The 23,625-nt window shown below is 39.2% G+C and overlaps 1 protein-coding gene across 2 annotated transcripts in view; it reads right to left on the reverse strand.

Moving 5' to 3' along the window:
• The window catches only part of MYZAP (myocardial zonula adherens protein), a 51,975-nt gene that overhangs the window by 27,215 nt on the left and 1,135 nt on the right, over positions 1 to 23,625 (reverse strand). For both annotated transcript variants that reach the window (XM_064721876.1, XM_064721875.1), the window contains exons 2-8: positions 18,758 to 18,847; positions 10,275 to 10,433; positions 7,905 to 7,997; positions 5,442 to 5,555; positions 4,435 to 4,587; positions 1,574 to 1,699; positions 583 to 711 (exon numbers count right to left, since the gene is read on the reverse strand). In XM_064721876.1, the coding sequence (XP_064577946.1) occupies positions 583 to 711; positions 1,574 to 1,699; positions 4,435 to 4,587; positions 5,442 to 5,555; positions 7,905 to 7,997; positions 10,275 to 10,433; positions 18,758 to 18,847 (864 nt within the window). The remainder of the gene's footprint in view (positions 1 to 582; positions 712 to 1,573; positions 1,700 to 4,434; positions 4,588 to 5,441; positions 5,556 to 7,904; positions 7,998 to 10,274; positions 10,434 to 18,757; positions 18,848 to 23,625) is intronic.

Raw genomic sequence — 23,625 nt, forward strand, 5'->3', positions numbered from 1 at the left:
GGATTGCTTATGCTCTGCTGTGTTGTCCCTCCAAATGATGTCAGGGTGGTTGAAAATCCCCATGAGGACCAGGGCTTGTGAACAAGAGGCTGCTCCCATTGTCTGTAAAGGGCCTCATCCTTTCAGTCTTCCTGGCTGAGTAGCCCCCCACTCTGATGTCACCTGTCCCTGCCCTCCCTTTAACCCTGCAGGTTCTTCATCAACTTCTTACCCATCCCCAGACAGAGCTCTGTGCACTCTATGGACCCACCACAGCAACATTTCTAAGAGACTCTGGGTCATTTATGATTATTACTTGATTAGGCCTAAGACACCTTGCACTCTGAATGGTTTTTAAATTCTCTCTTTAAAATAATGGTTCATTTCCTAAATAAATGCTGCCCTGTAAGGACCACCTGGAAGAGAGAACCACCTCCTCATCACAGGGTCTCTATGGCAGTCCAGGCCCATTTACTGATATAAATACTAAGATGCAAACAGCTCAGTATGTCACTGAGCAGGGAGCTGAGCAGAACAATAACATCTGGAATTTCCTCCATGCTCTTGGTGCATTTCCTGTCATGCAGCAGTCAGCTCTCCTACCTCTTCCATGCGTTCAATCAGCCGGTCCAGCTCACCAATTCTCTGGTCTTTCTCCTGTATGCTTGTTTCTGTAACCTGCATCTTCTTGTTTGCCTCTTCAATAGCCTTCAGAAGTCGATTTGTTTCCTCCTAAAACAAGAACATTTACAGTCATGTTAGCATCTAACATATTAATGAAGAATATTTCTTCTTCTTTTTGGATCTAGGGCCAGGCTAACAGCTCTTAAACAGCTCAAAGCTTTTCACTACACCTGCTCAGAAATCTGGAAGAGTGATGACCCTGAGAGAGAATTTTATACAGCAAAAAGATACTTTGAAATACACAGGAATTAGTAAAGCATCATTATGACAATCCAAGAGAAACTTTTACCCATTTCTTAGATAGCTGATTTCCCTTCCCTTGGGAATGGGAGGATGCTGTTAAATAACACCATGAGAAAAATATGCTTCTGCAAAAGACAGCTTTCTAAACACCATAGCTGGCCATGTTCAGCTTTGTACTTTCCTTACATGTAGAGCAATATGAATAAAAAGGAGCATCTATCTTCAATCTCTATCATTATCTGACTCTAGAATTTTAAAAAATGCAACAACTGACTGCTCATAGAAAGGTTTAACTTGAGGTGGAGGGAAATTTGGGGACACAAGAGTTCTTGCTCCAGTAGCATCCAGTGAAGTTGTTCCCTTTCTCCTTCTTAAACTGTCACTTGTTAAAATTGGACATTATGTCTTCCTTTTTTAGAGAATCAAAAGTTTAAAAATCCTACTTACCCCATTTCAGATTTTGAAATCTAGATTATCATTGATATTACTATGTTTGAATACATATTTTTCTTAGTCCTACAACCCCAAATGTTTGGAAAACTTAGTAACTATAGCACGACTAATCACAGAGACAGGAGTGGAGGAATTTACATCAACTCTGGAGTATGAAGCAATTGAGAAATTACATCCAAGCTAAGCACGGCTCTTACAGACTGGCTCTACATACCAGGAGCATTTCTTTCTCAGCCTTGTGTTTCTGTTCCTCTTCTCGCATTTTTTCCTCGTACTGACTATACAGCTTTCTGGTCATCTCTCTCATGACTTCAGCATTGGCTTCCTGTGATGATTCCACCTATGAGAGAGGAAGGTTGCCCCATCAGTAAGTACAGTATTGCTGGCAGCAGGAGAAAGAGAGTTCACATGATGAGAAAATAAGAGTTTGAAGTTAAGCTCCCCCTTGTTATAAATCTGGCATTGCAAAAGTAGGCTTCCATTTGCATCAAGACCATTTACAGCCTTGTGCCAGAATTCACATAATTTGAATCTGTAGAAGTTACTGTTCCATGAAGTTCCATGTTGTCTGAAATTAGCTCATTTAGTCATTGCTGATCCAAGATCAGGCCATGCCTCTCTGCTGAACCATTTCATAACAGCCTCCAAGTCACTTGGTTTGTTTCCCCATTGAAATGATACTGTCTCCCCCTGCTCTACTGAAGCACGGACTAGACTCAACTCCTCTTTCTAAATGAGCATGAACACTCAAAGCAATACTTTATTGCAGTACCTTCCCTACAATCAAACTGCCAATTCTCAGGTGTGTGGAAGGGTTAATTTTTAACAACAGAACCAGAAACTTTACTAGAGCTCTGGGAAAGAGGGCAGAATGGTCATTCAGAGACAGGATTTCCTGTGTTGGCTGAAAACACTGACTTAACCACACCCTCAGTAATTAAACACCAGATAGGATCTTCACAGCTCAGGTACATCTACTGTGTAAACCACAATAAAAGTGAAGTAAAACAGCTAGTACAGAACTTAGCTCTCCTCCTAGAGATGCTGTGAATCAGCCATGTGAAATGCTGTGGGTGCTACAAAAGTGACAGGAAGAGGAGGAATGAAGTGCTCCCTGCTGATCACCACACTAAACACAGCTACAAAATAGAGCTCTGATGATTGAGGTTTTGGGTTGGATTTTTTTTCTAATTCAAGGACCAAAAGGTTTAGTAAACCCCTGGGTCCATCCTGCATGGCAGAAACAAGCTTGTTTAGTACTCTGTAGAAAAACAACAGTGTGCTTCATTCTTTGAAAAGGGATGAGCCCTGAAGGACTCCACTTGTACTGCAATTGTCCCCTCTGTCATCTCACCTAGGCCAACCCTGGGGCACTGCTAGTGACCTGCACTTCATGAGAGGGTGTGGAGTTTAATGAACCTTCCACATTTCAGGAAGCCTGAGAGAATTGTATCATTTAGAGAAAGCCAATCATCAAACCCCAGATTCCTTAAGATACACTGAACTGGAACAGGATCTCTGGCCCTTTATCGCCATCATTCCCTCCCTTACACCTTGAGCAATGAGGACAGTAAAAACAAGCATTAAAAAGTGACTGTGTCAGGGCATCTGTTATAATACACTTAAGCAACATCCCCACTCTAAGTTATTACAGATTTATTAATAAACCAAACCTCTTTAATAAGCCCCACAGGTGTGTTCTCCACCCAGACTGTAATCATGGTACACAGTAGTTACTGCTTTTCAACACTAACCTCCCAGATGCCACACCATCCCCTTACATTCACTCCTGGAATGAATTCCCAGAACTCGTAGCACTTTTTGAGACACAATTTTATATTTAACTGTCAAAGACAGTAATGAGGTATATTTTTCACTAACTTGGTACTAAACCTGAAAGTGTGAGGGCAAAATTTACGCTTTTGCTTTGTAAATGCAGGGCATGTATTCTGCAGAGCTTGACATGCTTGAAGATAAACAAATCCTTATGAATTCAGTTCAACTGAGACCTGAGCTGCAGGTCCTTGCCCTTAGAAGCAGACATACCTTTCCCTGACTTGCTGGGGCATGTCCTTAATATTATAATGAAGCCCAAATTTCTGTCTTAAAATCTTAATATCATCATCTTTGCATCTGTTACTTGGTTTTTCCCTCTTTTTATTTTCTGTTGACAACAGCAGGTGCAAAATACAGCTACTTCTACAGCCTGTAGAGCTTCACTGTGAGAGGAAAGCAGAACATGAAATGCACTTATGTTTTCTTGTTTAACCATTCATCATTAAGCATGAGTGCTAGTCACTAGCAAAACAGCCAGAAAGAAATATCTTCTCTCACAAGATCAAACATGAATGTAGCTACAGTCACCTTAATTTCAGAAACTTTATCAAAAATGGAAAGAAATTTTTCAAACTTTGACGAATTCTGATGTATTATATCCCAATTGGTCTACTTTGAGCTATTTTAAGAGAGACAAAGGTTTCCGGCAGGGAGAGGGTATTGTTTGGTTTTTTTGGGGTTTTTGTGGGCTTGGTTTTTTTGAGATTAAAGGAATACATTTGGCTGTGAGGGGAGAACATGGTTGAGCTTTCTGTCATATCAAACCTTGCAGTTTGTGTTTTATTTGCTTGCATTTCTCTGAAAGAAATAGCTTAATTCTCTTTTGAAGATGCTTGCTGTTACCTGCTGACCACATGCTCATAAGACTTAACAGACTACCTATTAAAAATGGTGCAATACTAAAGAAACAACACCAAGAAATTCAGGTAGCAATGTGCAGAGTTGTAATATTCTTTCACTTAACAATTATGGACACTAATAACCATTTAATGGTTTGAATTTTCACCTGCCAACATCTCTGTCTCTTATGTTACATCCCAAGTTATGGGAAGACTGCCTGTCGCCAGCTGAGATTCTTTGTTATTAAGCCAATATTGATTCACAGGAACAAGGGAGCTCGAGGGCATGACAAGGGCATGAAGGATGAAGAACCCTTTACAAATAAGGCCAAGGAATTTATTTTAAATCCACCTAATGCCCTTACTGTGCAGTATTTTTAGGGGAGTTTATATACCTCACCTTTAACTTCAGTAACTGATTTTCAATTTGTGCCGTTTCCAGTTGCTTTTGCTTCTCTCTCAGCTTTTCCATAGATTGCTCATGTGTATGCTTTAAATTCCTTATTTGTTCCCTTATGTCTGTGTTCTCCAATGTAACATCCACTAGAGTTTTCTAGAAGAAAGAGGCAAAGCACATATTAAAAATCAGAAACAATTTGATAAATTAATATAGGCAAGATATTGTGAAACAGCACATTTAAAGAGCTTTCTGACATATTAATGCAGTGTGAACAGTTTTGCAAGTTTTAACATTTAAAATTATGGCTTTTGTTTTTGCTAGAAGGTGTTTCTGTGAGGAGCATACTCAGTGAAATCGAGTCCTGGAACACAATTAAAAAAAAAAAAAGGAACATGGATACATTTCAGCATGAATAATCTTCCCTTCTCTCTGAGGGCCATGCCATACATACAAAATGCAGTAGACTGAAAACATGAAAGTAATGTACAAGAACATAACATTCTTGTTACATACAAGAAAGCAGGGACATTACATTGTTCAGCTCAGATACATGGGAATTTGGAAGTCTTTAAAAATTAAAATTCATTCCCACCTCATCCCCCCCCTGCATTTCACAGGTATGTAAAATCTCACAAGTATCTGGCACCCAAACATGCCACTTCATTTCTCTTACCAACTGAAGGCAGAACTAAGGAGATGCACCATTTTGTATTATACAGACCAAATCACATTTTCACCTTAGATCCTTCATAGAGACATGACTTGTGCTATTAGTCTGCTGCATATCAGTATCTCATTATTGCACATTATTTTTAATTTTTTTAAACACAAGAACTTCTGGAACGTTTTTCTTTATTTCCTAAATTAGGTGCTTTAGATATCCAAGACAGTACTTTATGGTGTTGCTTAGTGTCAGAATCTGTATCTGTCACCCATGTTTTCTGTATGCTTTGAAATCCATGTTAGCAAAGGCAGCTGTGAGCTGGGAAGCAGCTGTGAGGATGTACCTGCAAGTCTATTGATGCTGATGTCAAGGAGCTGTTCATTTCGCTAAAGCTATCTAAGGCTGCAGCCTGCACTCGCACATGATTCTCTAAGGACTCCTGATGAGCATTTGTCACCTGAGCAGGGAAAAAAAGAAAAAGTTTTATATAGTTTATGATCAAGTTTACCTATTCTTCCCAAGAGAGCTACAGAAGAAAAAGACACCAAGGTCGTTTTCACAGTACTAGGATGCTTAAAATATTTAGGCCTCAGAGTATATTCTTACAAACAAAGAAACAAAACTTAAAATCCAAATAATCTAACAGAAATAAGGCATGAGTATCTAAGTTTATTGTTAGTCTGCAATCACTCTAGAAGCTGTTCTTTTTGAAAGGACAAGAGGACAACAGGCAGCTGTCTATTCAGACAGATTACATACACATTGTGGGCAGATTGTAAAAATTCAGAGTGAAAAGCAGAAGAATGCAAGAAATAAGGAAATCTAGAACTGTGAATTGTAGAAGAGCCTTAATTAAGAAGGAACTGACTAATCAGGTACATGGAGAAGCAACATCAAGAAGACATAAGGATGAAACAGTACAAAGCAGGAAGGGGAAGCCAGAGGACTTTGTTGTGTGAAAATTAGACATTTTTGATAGGTGCTCACACACATGCTTAAAAACTGAGAGGGGGGAGGGGAAAGACACAAAATTACATCATTCAAGAAGAGACTAAAACTCAAACAGTGTAAATAATTGTGAATGATCCAATAATAAAGAGGAAAAGAGTGTTACTAATGAAAGCCAGCCAGCTCACATTCTTAGATGGACCAGATTTGCTTCTTGATAAAAAGAGAAGAACACCAGGGACTGATACAGGGGGCAAGTGTGCAGTAACCAAGCCACACACAGATTAGGTCAGCACAGGGAGTAGAGGACAAGTAGTCACTGTTAACCTTCCATAAAGGTGTGCTCGTGTAAAACAAATGAAAGCAGAAATGCTTTGGATGGATTAAGTTACAAGGGAAGAACTTGTGAGAAGAAGCCCAGGACAGGATACTGGAAGAGCAAATTTCAAACAAACTTTATGCACAAAAAGTTGTCCAGGAAATTGGAAAGATAAAAGCACAGTGATTGAAAGCTGAAGCAAAGAGTATAGAAAGGATTTTAAACAGGATTCAGAAATAGCACAAAAGACAACAGTCATGTAAAACCAAAATCAGCTCCCAAATAACCAACCAAACAAAAAGCTCACATTAATAGGAAGAACAACATTTGTGCTTCCTTTCAGCCAGTCTAGAGTACTAAAAAAAGGGAAGGATGTCTCCTAATGTACCATTTATATCAGAAGGAAGCTTCATGAACTGCTAATTTGCTGGAGAACTAGATATTCTGTCAGAGCTGGTCAGAAACCTTTAATTAAAGAAGAATTTCTGACTCATGCAGGATTTCTACTGGTCTGACAGAAGTTCTGGAAGTGCAGGATATCATCACTGCTATTCAATAAAGATCAGCAGCAAAGACAACAAAGCTGCACCTGAATCAGCAATACCACGTGCATGCTGGGGGGAGAGTGAGTCTTGTTGGCAGCATTATGACTATTTACCACACTTTGCAGAAATTGAGGTTTTTTTCTCTCTTCCTCCCAAGTCAGGGTGATTTTTTTTTCTATTTTTTGAGACCAGTTGCACAGAATGAAAGTACCAGTTTACAGCAAGTTCTGATTTTTGTACCTAATACAGCACGCAGGGAACTGACAGCCTCCAAATGAGGCTGGCAGAAGGGCACAAGTCAAGGTCCCAGTCTCTTGAAGTTAGAATACTTTTAATTGCCAGAGCTTCCTCGGAACCAGGGGTGTGAAAATCAATGCTGAACATAAATTCAAAGCAAGTTTTCAGGGGGATTTTTTGGATCAAACAACTCAGCAGTTTAATATGAAGGCTATTTACAGAGTGCAACAGCTTTTATTGCTAAAGCAGCATATCAGAAAAAAGACAGGTCATTGAATGACCATTGAAATGTTCCATTAAAAACCAAAAGGTAAGTAATTTTTAGCACTTTAATACTAACGAATATTGCTACTTCTTTTACTTAATGTTTAAACAACAGAGTCAGTAAAACAGAGCAAAGTGTTGAAATAATTCCAAGTTATCAGTTTCTCCTAATTATCAATTTTATTTTATTCACTGCAAGCTCTTACATCCATCTCCATTAATTACCAATACACACTGGCACTGGTATCAAAATAATTCTTTTATTTCCAAGAATTTCCGGCTAGTTAGTAATTTCATATGAAAAAGCATTCCTGTCCTGCTTTCCCTTCCTGGATGGAAAAATAAATAACAAAAGAAAACAACAGATGTCAAATCAGTGAATTGGAGTGGTTCGGGAGATTACTTCTGTTCTGTTAAAGCAAAAGAAAAGTTTCTAGATAACACTGGGACAGTTTTTCCCATAGGCTTTCCCTGCAAATGAATGGGTACTTACTTTCAGTTCATTTGTAAGCTGCTGTATTTTTCGTTTCATTTCATCATATTCACCATACATTTTCTTTCTTACTTTTTCCAGAGTTGCTCTCACCTGGTGTCAGAAAAATCAAATGCCTTTATCAAAATTTTGGATTATACTGTTCATACAGTAGGACATGATTTTTTTTCTCTGTGTTCTTCATTGTTACTTTCCATAATTTCCATTGTTAATCTACCACTGCATAACAGCAATTTATTCTCAAGAAAAAGACAAAAACTTATGTCTCAAGACTTGTCTACATAGGGATGATACAAATAACTGTCACTATGAGTAATTCCAAACCTCTCTGTACATGCTTAAACACTTGTAAATTAATAATTTAGATAAATTAATTTCAATTAAATACTCATAAGTCATTCTAACCTGATTACTAAATGAATTAAAAGTCATTTGATAATGTATTGTTTTATTTCTGAAAAAAAGCACAGATTTTGTGTACCTCCATACTTTTAAAAGTGGTTGGTTTCCCCTGGGTATCCTTTGCAGATAAACACTTTTAATTTCAGTCTTTTAGACTGAAGAATGGAGAACTCCACTTGATTTCAAGAACTATGGATGCAAATTATTCTTTGCCTTTCTAGGGAAAAAAAAAAATCACTCCAAAAACCCCCAAGTTGGCTTCCAGCTTAGCTTTACGTGCCACTGCAGTCATGTTTGCCTACAGCTTACATAATTCAACCTCTTTTTTTCCCTTCCTCACCTCTACCAAGCACAGGCTGATTGCAGATCATTTAGGTCAGTGAGTTTACTGTGTCTGCACAGCAGGGTGAGGACAGAGCTTCAGCAGGAGATGTTTTTAGCAGCTCTGCACAGAATCCCCCCCTGCCTTCCAGAAAGAGGGGCACTGGCCACCAGAGCTGTGCAGGGAGTGCTCCCTGCCCGCGGGATCCCTTCGGGATGGGGAAGAGGGGAGGGAGCTGCCTCCTGCCGGCACCTCAGGGAAGCACCGCTCACCCTGTGCCTCCCCAGCACAAGCACAGGCACACACCCTCCTGCACGATGCAAATTTGACTCAGGCAGAGGAAGCTGTCAGCAGCTCTGACATGGCCCATCATTTTTGGTCTATCTGAGTCAGCAAATACATGGCACAAGCTGAGGACTCTTGTTTAAGGCTCTGCTTTTAAGGACAACATACTCTAGCAGACCAGAGATCACAAAGTAGCAGAGCTGAACACCAGAAGACAGAAGAGCAAAAGCCAGCATGTCTCCTCCCCTGTCGTTCCCATTTTTCCTGAAACCATCAGTACCCTGAATGCACAAGCAAGACATGCAGTTCACCTGGTGTGATGTGTCCCTCCACAAAGGACAGACAAGGGCAGGGAGATGGTCCCAGCCCAAGCAATCCCCAGGTACCACAGTCTGCAGTTTGGGGAGCTGGCCCTGCTGTGTGCTAATTCACCTGTCCCTTGACACCACCCCAGCAGGGCACAGAAAATACCTAGGCAGGAAAACAGCAGCCAAGGCAGCTTGTGTGCCTCAGCAGCACCACAGCACTGCCAGACCCTGCCGGTCCCTAACCTCAGCTCGAGAGTGGTGAACACCAGAGCCGGCAAACTGGGTGTACCCAGGGAGAGAAGCAAGTGCTGATAGGCACAGAGCAGGCAGGCAAGGAGCACACATGATACAGTGCTTTGCACTGCTCCCTTGACTCAGGGCTCCTCCCTTCTCTATCAGCTCAGTTTGCACTTGAATGTGTGTAACACAATAAGCTCTGACCAACAGCCTCCTGGGCAGTGAAGGTGGATGGAAAGAGGTCAGATGATTTGCCCTGAGGTAATTAGGGTGTTACTGCCACAGCCTGAGAGCCAAAGACTGATGGGCAAAGAGATGCTGAGTTTCAAGAAGGGAAAAATTTCAAGCAGGATCAGAAATGCATTTTTTGTTTTTCAGGCGATCTTCTGCCAACTGTGATAAATGAGCAGGCACAGAGAAAGTAGTACAAAGATCCTTATTAGGCTGACTATTTTGAGGCCGCCCCAAAATATACCCAAGTGACTTTACTATGTCACCTAATTTAGAAGCCTTTTCAAAGCTGGGGATTTTGGGGTTGGGGGAAGCAGAGGAAGAGAGAGACTTTATCCTTTCAGGTGTCTCCTTACATAGCTTCTTCCACAGCAAGCACAGTTCCCAGGTATAAAGTATGCTTTTTTCCCCAACTCAAATACTACCAAGGCCAGCCTCTAGCTTCAGAGTAGGTTCCCAGTTCAAACTGAGATGTTGGGCTAGATATCAGTCATCCCATTATATTCTCACAGCTCTTCATATATGGAAATATATGGATATATGGAAAGGGTATTTAACAAATTTTTAGGTCAAAGTGTAACTCACTTCTTTAATGTAATTCATCTCCTCTTTCAGCTGATCAGCTGACCAGCCATAAACCACCATTTCTCTCTTATGGTTGTTGTCAGTTCGGTGCACAACACCATACACCATCCCATGAGAGAGCTTCCCTGGAGACATCCCATTTGGAACATGGTAGAGCTCCTAAAAATTAAAAAAAAAAAATCAGTACTAGAATTAAAAAAAAATAAAATAAAACCACAGTAACATATAACTCCCAACACTAAATCCCAAACATTTTGGAGTCAGCCTTCATGTTTTAGGAAAGAGCAATGACCAACTTAGAATTGATAAAGAATACAGAGATGTCTAATTACCACTGCCTTCAATAGAAGTCATGTAGGCACAGCTAGAGACAACAGGCTGACTTGTACAAGGAGAGGTAAAGGCATGTAAGAAAAGGTTAAACTGGCTTATTTTCATTCACCACCAGATGCTACATTTCTGCATTCTTGCAGAACACTGTCAGGTCGCTAGTTCCCTCTAAACTCTTGCAACCAAAGAAGTATCCCTCATTTCCCAAACTCCCTGCTGCAGGAAACAAAAATTCACAAATTTACTCAAAAAACATAGAAAGTTCTAAGAAACTGAAATTAAAACATTTAGGCAGTGCTCTTTAAAAGAGAAAATATCTGTTTCTCTTGAAGATAAAGCAGGATTTGGAAACACAGCTGTTACTGATAAGCTTTGCACATTGTGTTTGAAAGGTCAGTTCTAGAGAAAAATCAGGCATAGATTGTTTTACTGAACTTACTTCTTATGCTGGATATACCAGATACAGGTCCACTTGAGGACATTTATTACATTGACTTTAGAATATGTTTTGGTTTGGTTTTTTTATTCTAAGCATTGTCTAAATACCCTCTTTGACACCAAACAGAGGCTTAAAGAGACAAAGCTCAGCATCTTATATCCATCTGCAGCTGCCTCCTAGAGACCTCCAGTCCTTACCATGACAGTGAAGAGAGGACACCATCTGCAGCCTAAAGCAGCAGCACTCTCAGTTTTTAGGAGCAAAATCAACACAACTATGCTGGCAATATAAGAACAAATACTTCTTTAGGTAGAGGGGAAATTAACAGAAAAACTTACTTGTATTAAGAAAAATTGACAGACATTTGTTTTCTATTGTGTCCTTCCCACATGCCACTGACTGATTTTCCTCAACACTGGAAATCCTACACGCTCTTCTTTACCACATCATTAATAGTTTAAGCATGTTGCTGAAGCTCTGTGTGTGTGTGTGCAGGGCTGGGAGGGGAACAATCACAGAGCAGACACCCAATAAAGAACATTTCAGGCATAGACCAACAAAGCTGTAAGCCTTCATTTGAAAAGAAAGCTTTAAAACCACTTAATGAAGAAAACATTGGGCAACCAGCCCTACCTATACATGATGTAATTTTGCACTTTGAAAACATTATATGAAAAGCTTCATATCCTCAAAATGAGATGTTTCATAATTATGTATTATTGGGGGTTTTGTTTTGCTGTTTGGATGTGCACAAACAAAAGTTCTACACCTCATACTTAGAAATAGAGAAATACAGAAACCAGATGGAGACATGACTCAAAATTATTTTGTGTTTGTTTGCTTCCAGGGTTGTACAGTTTCTTTCATAGTTCATTGCAGCTCCTCCCCTGCATCTGGAAAAAGGGATTACACACAAGTTTCCATCTTCCTGATAACAGAATGAATAATCACTGTGATTGTTTAGAGGTTACCAAGGCACCAGACGCAGAATTCATAAATCCATACCCTTTGCCCATGCTCACCCATTTTTAATGAGGTGAACAGCTGAATGCCAGCAATACCAAGGTTCTTTGTGCCTCTGAAACATTAGCAGAATTGTCTAAAGTGCTGTTTGCAGAGCTCTGGCATAAAAATTCTATCCAAGTTCCTTATTTTTAGATTACGAACACATTCCTAAGGAATGCTTTGAAGGATGCCCCCTCTCCCAGCCTCCCCACTCCCCAGGAAAGACCTACAAATTCAGACCAATGGGTTTGCAGCTGGAGAATCACCCATGGCACTTACATATGTATTTCAGAGATGAACAGACACTTAAATTTCCATTATAATGGACAGTACATGCAGGATTAGGTTCACACAAAGGCAGACTGGTTACATGTCTCTTGCAACAATGCTAAACTTGCCTGTTATCTGTATGTGCACAAGCCTCCTAAGATGCCTTTGTTTCTTCTCTTTCAGAAGATTAAAGGACTCTCCATCATCTGTTGACTGTTCCAGTTCTATGAGCTACTTAAAATACAGGATATTGTTTTTACCCTCTCCTTATTCTTCCTTTATATCACAATCCCCCCAGTGCCTGTTAAAATTTCAGCTCTTGCTTGTTTTAAAGATGTGTGAGCCAACAGCTACACAAGTAACCGGTCTCATGTTTCCTTAACCTTTTTCATTGCTGTTCTGTTCTAGCCATGCTTATCTTCTACTCACCCTTTTCTGTTTAGTAACTCTGAATTTCTTCTCAGTGACCGCTAGTTTCAGGGTTCTGTATAAATAGCCCAAAAAAGGGCTCACCTGATGCAGTCTCCTCTTAGGAGAAAGGTTGCAATCAGGGCTGAGATGGTTGCTTTGTTTATTAACTACTTTTTCAACACAGCTTTGCCTCTAAAGGAGGCCTTGCTGAGTAGCTCAGTTCTCAAATATCTCCACAGAGCTGCAGCATAAGAATGCACTGGGTATACTTCTGCCAGTCTGCCTCCTCTCAAGCTACTTTATCCACCTTTGTCTGTCATTCTCCCTTCACTGTTTTTCCATTTTTGCCTTGTTCTCTTTTCTTTCTCTGATACATCCTCTCTGCCATGCTTCCTCTTTCACAAATCCTGGATTTTCCACATGCTCAAGAACTACATAACAGTATTAAAGTCAAATACTTCCCATTATTTTCCTCTGTGTCCCATACATACCCACTCCCAGAACTCAGATATTTTTCCAAGGAGGTCCTCAATGGTCTCCACTCTTACCTGCAGTGAGGCATCTCAGTGAAGATAACAGTGTAAGTAAATACATGCAAGAATTTAGGAGCAAGTAAATACTGTAAAGCTAACCAGAATAGTGCTTTAAGATGGAAGGATTCATTAGATTAATCAATCATTGCTGTTTAAGGTCAAAATATCAGCTAAATCCCTTCTAATGTGAGCTAATGATCTGAAAAGGCAGAGTTAGCTTAACCAGTTTGTGAATATTTCTTTGCACCTACAGTCAGTTGTACGAGAGCCCAAGGAGACAGCAAGGACGCGTGCTGAGGATGATCAGCCTGCAGGAACGTGTCCTGTCTGTGACAGACAGCTGCACTTGGTGTGCTCACACAGAATGCACCAAAGAAACACAGACTGTCTGCACCTAACTAATAAATATTTAAAACAGAAGCCTACACGCCAAGGTTGCAAAAGTCTTGATAATTGCCATGCATCCTGTTTATGTCTCTGTCCAAGGAGGCAGCACAAGTTGCATGAAAGAGGTGAAGACATTACAAACCTAAACCCTGAATTTAAGTTTTTAGCTGTTTTTTCAATGGCCCATGGTTTAATTTGCATTACATAAATAACACTGAGGGGTGGTCTGCTTCCTAATCTACCAGTTTTATAAATGAAAGTCAGATAGGCTTATATATTGTACTCCCTGGCCCAAAATTGAAAGCAAAAGCACAGAAGACACATCTTTTTTGAGAATAAAGGACATCTAATGTACTGCTTAACTCAAGTCTGTGTTAAGTATCCCTGTGGCCTTAAAATTTTCCTGACTCATGATCTTCTGTTTACCTACACCATCAAAAAACTGTAAACAAGAATTATATCAGTCAAACAAGGCTTTATCTTTCTCTTAACAGCCACATTCCAGGCATTTCTAAAACATCCAGTTATCTTTTACCTGTTCACTAGTTACACAAGGAACAAGAATATTCATGTTGTTACTGAGGTTACATATTTTCTATTCAGTAAAATGACACATTTATAACATTGAGCTCACCAAGAAAAGTTACTGTGCTCTGACAAAAGGTAGCTCTGTTTTTATGTCCTTTCAAATTCCTCTACAGCCCATAAAAATGGGAATGTTTTAGGAATGTTTAGGAATGTTTTACATTAAACTCGTATTACAATAGGGAAAACATGCCACAACAGACATGAGTGTTCTTAAATTCATGAAGAATGCAAGAAGCGTCACTGAACACTTTCCAACTTTGAAGCTCCTTGGGTGCTGAATTTAGGTGTCCATCTCAAAAGAGAAGTGCCAGACATTATACAAAGTGCTATTTAACCCCTGAAATCTGTACACACAATGCCAGCGTTTACACATTGGAAAGCTAAGATACAACAAATACAGCAGTAACCTCAGAAGTCAGCAGAATTCTTTCTGTATTTTTAATGTAGTGCTCTTTTTAACAAAGGTGTTGCTTAATTAGTCTGAGTCAAAAATCAAGGGACCAGTGCTGGAGAGGCTGAGAAACAGTAACATCACCTGTAGCAGATGAACCACATTTTTTCAGGTACAAGTTCTGCTCTGCTGACAGGAGTGGGCTGGCAGCAGCAGAGAAAATAGCTGTCCTAGATTCCATGTGCACCACAGCCCCACACTCCCTGCACTCATATTCTTGAACCAGGCCTGACAAAAGTTTCTGCTTGATTCTCACCATGATGTACAGGAGCAAATTCCCCTTCTGGCTTCTTTACAGCCTACTTTTTTTTTTTGCTGGGAAAAAGAAAATTTGCCATGCTTCTGTATTCTTGCTTAGGAAGTAAAAAGAGTTCCACTTTTTAGTTGTGATGTTTAAAAAACCAAGAAAATTAAAGTGTTTGAGGATATATGGGGCCAAAGTACCAACCTGAGTTTAAGACTAAACACTGCTCAAACTTGGCTGAAAGCCACAGATAGTAAAGTGACACAGATTTCCAGAGTGTTATCTCATTTTCATTCTCTTGTCCATGTATCCAAATGAAAAAGAAATGTCTGTCTATACATATCTTCACATTCTGCCCTCAAAAGCTTAGCTGCAGCTTCCAATGACACTTCCAAATTTAACCATGACAGTGAAGAAAGAGACTGATGGATAAAACAAGCCCAGTCCCAAAGAGGGACAATACAATTGTCTGGTAGCCCTTTATTATGCAAGACAAGAGAGGCTTCAGGATATGCAGATTTTGCATACAATCTGCCAAGCACAACATTCCTTTGTACTTCATGGTGAAGTAAACAGCCTCACACTAATGTCACCCATTGTCTATCATGGACAGGAATAATGGAACAGAATCAGAATAGTTTTGATTCTCTCTACCTAAAGTACTAAAAATTCAAACAACCCAACCAACCAGCCTCTACCTGTGGGTTAAGTTCTCATATGCTTCTTTCAGAGTCTCATATCCTAAAAATGAGTATAAAAAATTCAACCTGACACAAACTCACTCCCCCTTCAGTTTCTGTGATCAGTTTCTAGCTCTGTACCATCTGCCAGCCTGTCACAAAAGGCAGGGAGAGGCCACCCTAGTACAGTATTGCCTGCAGCAATTTTCTTGCAACAAAACCACCCAGATCCATAATTTCATTTTTAATCTCTTACACGTTCATTTTTATTCAATGGATGCATAGCAGTAAAAAAGTTAATCTAGAAACTTACTGCACTGATACAGATTGAATGAAATTCAGCATAAATTTCCTGCCAAGTTTGGACTCCAATGAAAAAGGCTAATGCAAGAGCTACCAACAGAATTGATAAAGAATTCCTTCTGGTCTGACATCAAGCAGCAAAACAAGTTATTGGGAGGATCAGCACTAGCAAGGGCTGCTGTGTAGCTCCTGATTCTGAACTGAAACACCTCTTAATGGTACTGAGCTTGAGAGATGCAGAAAAGTAACAAACACAGTGAGCCAGCACCATGTCACATTAGGGCAGCTCAAAATCACCTCCTTCTAATGAAAGACTTCAAAGAGGAGATTACAACCAAATGTCACACCATGGTGTATTTATAGTTTTCTGGCATTCCCTCCGACACTGCAAGGTCTTTTCTCTCCTCCCTCAGCAGCAGGGGCAGAGACTTGTCCTGCCCAAACAGGAGAGCACCTGCAGCCAGGCTCTGACCGCCTGACTTGGCTGAGAACTCCAGCAAAAACTGTGCAATCCCACAGATTACCCCTGCAGTTCATTTCTGTAAGTCACATTAATGTATTGTAAATACCAAAAGCATTTTTCATGTTCCCGTTTTCTTAGGAGTCAGCACTTAAAGTCAGCACAGAACACTAGATTCCAACAAGGGATCTGATATTAAATTTGATTCTTGCTGAAGCTGGATTTTTTGACCTTAAATTGTAAAGTGAAAGGTAGAAAACAGAGCAGTTCCCTAATTACTATTATCCCTATTTCCAAAAAGGGGCACAGTTCTCACAGGACTGTGTAAGGATTATCTAATATTTGTAAAACTTGTTCTCAAAGTGCTTTAAGCTATTTTATTAACATAAAGTCAGCTGAAAACAAGTGATCAGCAGATACATTATTACTGTTTTTAGAAGGTTTTTTTTTTAATTAAACTGTGTAGTAAAAGCATCACAGCATGACTAATCGTGAGGCATTTGTGCACTGTAAGTTACTGCATAACTAATTCAAATACACGAAGCAATTGATTACATAGACAATAAAAATCTACAGGTAATACATTGCTGTCTGACTTTAGAGACACGAGGAAAAACCATTTCATGAGCAGTGATTTTTTTCTAGCTGCTTCCATACACCATGGCTATTTTTCTTCGTTACACAGAAATTATAAAACACAAGTAGTTGGCACAATTCCTCTGTGTTTTTTAATTGCTATGGAATTGGCTGAGTAGATCCCACCTAGCTCTGAAGCCTGACTTTTAAGTCTTTCAATTGTCTCAAAGTACTAAACTTTAGAAACTACTCAGAACATACAATACTTACATTGCATATGGTTTTTTCTGGTCACAGCTTTAAGAACCCATCACTTAAACATCACTGTTTTGCACATAGAATCAAATAATGTATTTTTTATCTTCATATCCTCTCCTTAACATTCTCTGATATAAAACCCACTTGCCTTTACTTGTATTTTGGGGAAAATAGCAGCTCATTAAATACATGGTACCACAGAAAAAAACATTGGTTACATAAGAAAGTCACTACAAATTGTCCAGCCCTAACCCTTAACAATTCTTTGTCATTATCACATTACTCAGAACCATAAAGTGAGTAAGGCATGAGTAAATACCTATCCTCCTCAAAAGCAAACTCGGATTCCTCTTAGGGCAATGGGCCCATAAACTTAGGCCAGTCTGAGGGTTGCTGCAATCTCATAAAAGCTGACAAGAGACTGACAGAGAAGTTACTCTAAGTGCTACACCTAAACACCTGTGTACAAAATGAATTATTACTATTTAATGGTAGCCCAAATATAGTTTGCATTCAGGTCTATTTAAACTATTCTGTAAGTAACATTTCTAGATGCTGAAGAACCAATTACTCTGCTAGACCAGTGTATGAAAACCTGAGTGTGCAAAAGATTCCAGGACAAAAAACAACTGATAACCTATCCTTATCTTGAGAATTTTACTTTGCAATTATTTTTATTGCTTAGAATGCCTTTCACAGTAATTTTTGCCTTTAATTATCTCGAAAGAAATTATTTCTACTAAAACCCATTATTGTCTTTCTGTTGTCATACTTCCTATTGTCAGACATTGAGTCTAGCAAACTTCATCAACTTGTTTAATTTTGGTTTATCAGAGTATAAATGTGATGACGTTGTGGAGCCCTCCAGCTTCCCTTTTTAGTCTTCATCCTTAAGACTAATTAAACATCATCTCTTGCAGTGAACAGTTCTTATAGAACAAGTTCTGCACCAAAGGAGATTGTAAATTTTTTTTTCTGTGTGCACTTCTGCAAACAAATGGCCTTCTGAACTCTTTTAAGCACATGACCTTCAAAATCGCTTTCCTTCAGAACAATCCTGAATTCTTTAATTTCTTATTTGTACATCACCCTTTACTGAAATTAGCTGGCACACACAAACATCAACCGTCCCCAGCACACCAACTACATTAATGCTCAAATCTTGCACATGAAATATAAAGTGCTCTTTTAGGATCAAGAGGATCCTGATCAAGATCCTGTTTAAGACAGAACCATGTTCCTAGTAGCAGTTTCCTCCTCTTTGATACATAAATATGAAATAATCAAGTTTTAAAGGTATCTCAGTCACAAATCATCTACAATCTCTGTTGTTCCTCTACCATTGGTCTATTTTGCATGCAGTTCTGCCATCCCTAATTCCACAGTTTAGACTCAAAGCTCACACCCAACTTGATGGCCTTCCACATGTTCTTAAATCTTCTAAGATGACCGGGCTTTGTGCTGCTAAAACAACAAATATCAACATCTATGGAGGGCAATGTTTACTTCTTATTTATAGAGAATTTAACTGTGATTTTTAAAACTTACACTTTTCTTTCTCTCGGTTTCCTTTGGTCCCTGTTCAGGCTGTGGCACTTCATCAGGTGGCACTGTTAAACGTAGCCTACACACATTCATCTGAAAGAAGAACAAGATTTAGGTGTTACAAAAATGATTTTAAGAATTTGCTTTACAGAACGAACGGTACTGACATTCAGCTTTGAACTTTCTATTTTCTGTTTTCTACCACACAGCTTATTATTATTATCATTATTATTATTATTAAACATTAAAGGGGTTTTTAGCTGGCAAAAAATAATTCAAGGGCATTCCCATAATTACATAACTGAAATAGCAAAAATCCATTTCAATCAACAAATTGTTCTTAGGTACTCATAAATGACACTGAGAGCTGAGATAACAGAACAACGAACATAATTTTCTACTTTCTGAATTTTGCTTGCTGATTTGGCATACTTTTATTCTTCAAAAGGGATTATTTAGAAACACAGAGTGTATTTTACAGTAAATGCTTCTTTTCTGCTCAGCCTATAGCCAAGTATTTAATTCAAGGATACCTCACTACTGCAACTGCACTAAATAGGAGCATTCTTGAAATCTGGTACATACAAATTGTTTGTAAAGCTTCAAAACACTTCAGAAAAAAAGTTAAGAGGTGTTGTTTCCCATCTGATTTTAGAACAGCCATTCTCTTGCCAGCAGGCATGGTACTGTTCTGTACCCAGCTGCAGTTTGCCTTGCTTTGGGCCGAGACATCTTTGCTTTAATGGTGTTTTCCAAGCAATACATTGCATACAAAAAAACTTGGTTAAAACTTTCAGTCTTAGTCCTATTCATGAGACATTTTTGTGGAAAAAGCTCTAAGTCCTAAGCAGAGCATAGCAAATGATGAAATGAGAAATTTGGCTGTCCAAATTCAAAGCTGTACAATACTTTCCTGTAAAATCCCAGCTGTCTGCTGGCAACAAAGAGAGCTCTTAAAGCTCTTCCTCTAAACCTCGTAAGTATCTCTTTCATGATTACTGTGGGCCAACATCACTGTTCTACAGCCCAGCATCTCACTGATCTGGATCTCTCCAGTTTCTCCTGAAGTCATGCTGAATGTGTCTCTCTTTCACACCCACCTTCCCACTGCACTTGTCCCAGCTAACAGCTCACATCTTGGTCATTACAGCACCTCCTTTTGCCTTGAAAATGGCAATAAATTCTGCTCACTGCATTCAGAGCACTGCAGCAAAGCCCTTCCCATGCACCCCAAATGTTACCATTTCACAATTCATTGCTTCCAACTACCTTTCAAATCATTTAAGCTGCCTTGACTGCATTTTCAAACCTCTTTACAATACAACTTCCTCAGAGACCACTATTCAGCATCACAACGTCACATCCCTATTTTCCATTGCCAGACAAAAGACTTTTTTCAACTTTTCAAACAGGCTTTAATTTTTTCTTCTTCCCAAGCAAAAACAATTGGAAGAACTATCTGCAACTTCACTATTTTTTTCTGGCATTCCTTTGAATCTGTTGAGAGGACAAATCAATAGCATTTAGACTACTGGTATGTTCTCAACTGTATTTTAGAAATATTAGGTACTGCCTTCCATCTTCCTCTCAGTTTGGTCTTTCAGGTCTGCAAGGACAGTAAGAAACAGTGTCCTAAGATAGATAAAGTTCTTACAAAATATGTGAGATGTGTCTGTATTATAAAGAATAAAAAGGGGGGAAAGTCTATAAGAAGATTAAGGTGAGATATAACCTTTTCTGTAGGCATATCTGTAAAATCAATATTTTGTGCAGGGGCCTCCTCCCTGTTAATTTATCATTTATCTATATGCTAGAAAATCTAGGACAAGAAGCCACAAAGTGAAATAAAGCCCTCAAAACCTAAAAGCAGTTTATGCTTTCATATTTGCTAAAGAACACTGAAACAATGAAATGCATTCTAAAATTATGAAACTTGGTACATTGGCTTTTGATACTGATTGGCTGCTAGGTTTGTTCTAAGAACACCAGACTGTCTCCATATACTACAGAAGCTGGTGGTACTTCCTACTTACAGATTAGTTATCCAGATAATAATAATAATAAATTCCTCATCTTTAGAACTCATTGATTCATAAGGTAATTAACTTCACCTTTCCTCATCTATTTCCTCATGCCCTTTCCTCCTATTAGCTTATTAAGGCTCTTTCCTCTTAAAACATTCCTGTTTACAACAAGAAGGGAAACACAGACTGGCATTTGTCCATGTAGGCAAACAAAGGCCAGAGCCATAAATAGGAAACAGAAGTGAATTTGTGCTGTGCAGGTGATAGATGAGGCCACCTTTTTCTTACAGTGATTTTGAACAAAGGAAAACTGGACAAAATGGAATTAACATATTGCTAGGATGAAACATTAAAAATGCCTGAAATAACTAGAAGTAGATAATGACTGGCAACTCAAAGTTAGGAGAATGAGGCTGTGTATGAATCTCTGAAGCAAATAACTTGCCTATTAATCAGTATGAGGCTAATTATAGCTAACAGAGATGCACACTGCAGTGATTGTAAATAAGTAATTATCTCTGTACCTGTACACCAGTGAGTGAATACGACTGCCCTTCACATCACAGGTGTCACAGGACTGCTATGAAGGAAATCACAGAAGTCCAATACAGACAGTAGTCATGTCGTCACAACTACACTGGAAATATAAATTAACAACAGTCATTTGTTGAGACTAAAACCACTGTACAACACAAGGTTGTCATCATTTAAGCTGTTTCTTCTTGCCCTTTTCACCTTGCCTTATCTATTACCCCCAAATGACTTACCCCACCCTACCCCAATTGGCAATCATAAGGATTCCAGCCTTGAAGTTGTGCCCAGCAAGGCTTGTGGCACAGAACCACCCAGTTCCTTGCTAGAACAAACTTACACTGGCTGTACTCTGCCATTGTTTACAACAATGGGACTTCCTCAGCATCCCTGGGGAAACAGCACAAATGTATAAAGTAGCCATGCAGTCCTGCTCCTCTGGGCACCAGATGATGCATTCTACCTAAGGACAGGACTACAGATCCATCTGCTAAAATTCAGAAACACTACAGAGAATGGAAAGGAAACCCAACAGGCACTGCTTTTTCCTCCAGCCCCCAGAAGCAGTTCTGAACACTGCACATGCACTGTTCTTGCTCTGCAGGTCTTCCTGAAGGAACAACACACTGTGCCATTTGGCGGTGACTTTCCTTACCAAATCAATGAGCAGGCTCACATGGAAATCACAGCAAGCCCTCCTCCCACAGCAAACACTGCTGTAGTGATGCCTTAAAATGGAAATGAAATCCTAACAGGAAGAGCCTCGACTCAGTGCCAAACAGTGGCAGGATAACGTGCGACTGAGGATGAAAAAGTAATTTCCAGAAACAAACTGGGCAATGCAGAACGAAAATGGGGAGGAGAATGAGAACTACTCCAACAGGGACAGAGCTGCAATTCAATTTCCTTCATCTGCTTACTGACAGTAAGAACAAGTGAGAGAAAACAGGGACAGACGTGACTTCCACCTTACCTTAATGTCATTAACATTGTAACTTTGTGAGCACAAATTTTAAAAAGAAATACTGGGTAGAAGAAGAACAAGGTATCTTTCTAACAGTCCTACAAGACTGTCTGACTTTTGTTTAATTTGCAGCATCTGCAGCTTTGGCAAATCAACATTATTAATGATCTTAATTTTGCCAACATTTTATGCTCACTCCTGGCTTTTTGACACCAACAACCCATGAGTGGCATTTCCAAAGCTCATCTGACATCATTTGTGAAACAGAGACACAGACAGGAAAGCAAGGACTGGAGAGGTTCACCTCAACACAACACCAGACCTTGGAAGCTTCCTGACTGCAATGAAAAGTGATAGGTGAAAATATGGTTTTTACCAAATTTCTAAGAGGCTGGTAGGACAGCACAGAGGAGAGCTACTGCAATATGGCAGTTAAGAAAAAAACCCAATCTAGTTTTGTTTAAAATGTTGAGAATCCATGGCCCAGATCCACAATCCACATGTATGTTTACCACCCTACTCAAATCACTAGGGTGCAACTTAAAACAAATACAGATGACAGATTCAGTTTAAGTAATGTTCTTCAGCCTCTTCTTCCCCCTTTCCAAAAAACAAAGCATCCAGAAAGGCATTAATCAGAATTAACTATAGGCTGAAATAATTACAGATTTTTTCATTAAAATTAATTGTTAAATTAATGATCAATGCAATGCTGTTACAGAATAACAAAAGTTACTAGTACAGCAACAGAAAAAACCAGGCTATTCTACTAGCAACCAGTCTCTAAGCATTTTACAGGACCCCCATAGATAAAAAAGATGTGGTTCAATATTGAGCAAGCTTCAAACCAGCCCTGGAGTTCTATATCACCAGAATTTCATACTGCTGATACTGACAAAAGAAATGGGGACAACATATTTGTAGAATAACTACCTACTACCTTATCAGCTCAATGGCTAAAAATCCTTCCCTTTGACTAAGTGTTGGCTTTAGACCTTTGAAGGTGAAAGCAGACAAACAGTGCTTGTTTAATTTCAGTTCTAAAAAGCAAAGAAGAAAGTACTTTCTTTGGTCATTTATTAGTTGATTACCCTGCTCCATTTATGAAATCTCTACCATGAGATTCCACACACAATTAAAGGGCACTTTCCTCTGACCACAGGCACACAGGGATGTGACACACATCTTCCTTTTATTCAGCAGTTATTCCAATTGTCTCTTTCCCCTCTTCTGACAACTCATGGTAAGGGAGCCACACTTCACTAAAAAAAGGAACAACAGCTTCCCAGTGGGTTGTAGTCACAAATTAAATTCTTACCAGTTTTCTTAAAAGAATGTATCAAATGCAGTTC

Source organism: Zonotrichia leucophrys, chromosome 10, assembly GCF_028769735.1.
Source record: "Zonotrichia leucophrys gambelii isolate GWCS_2022_RI chromosome 10, RI_Zleu_2.0, whole genome shotgun sequence".
NCBI lineage: Eukaryota > Metazoa > Chordata > Aves > Passeriformes > Passerellidae > Zonotrichia > Zonotrichia leucophrys.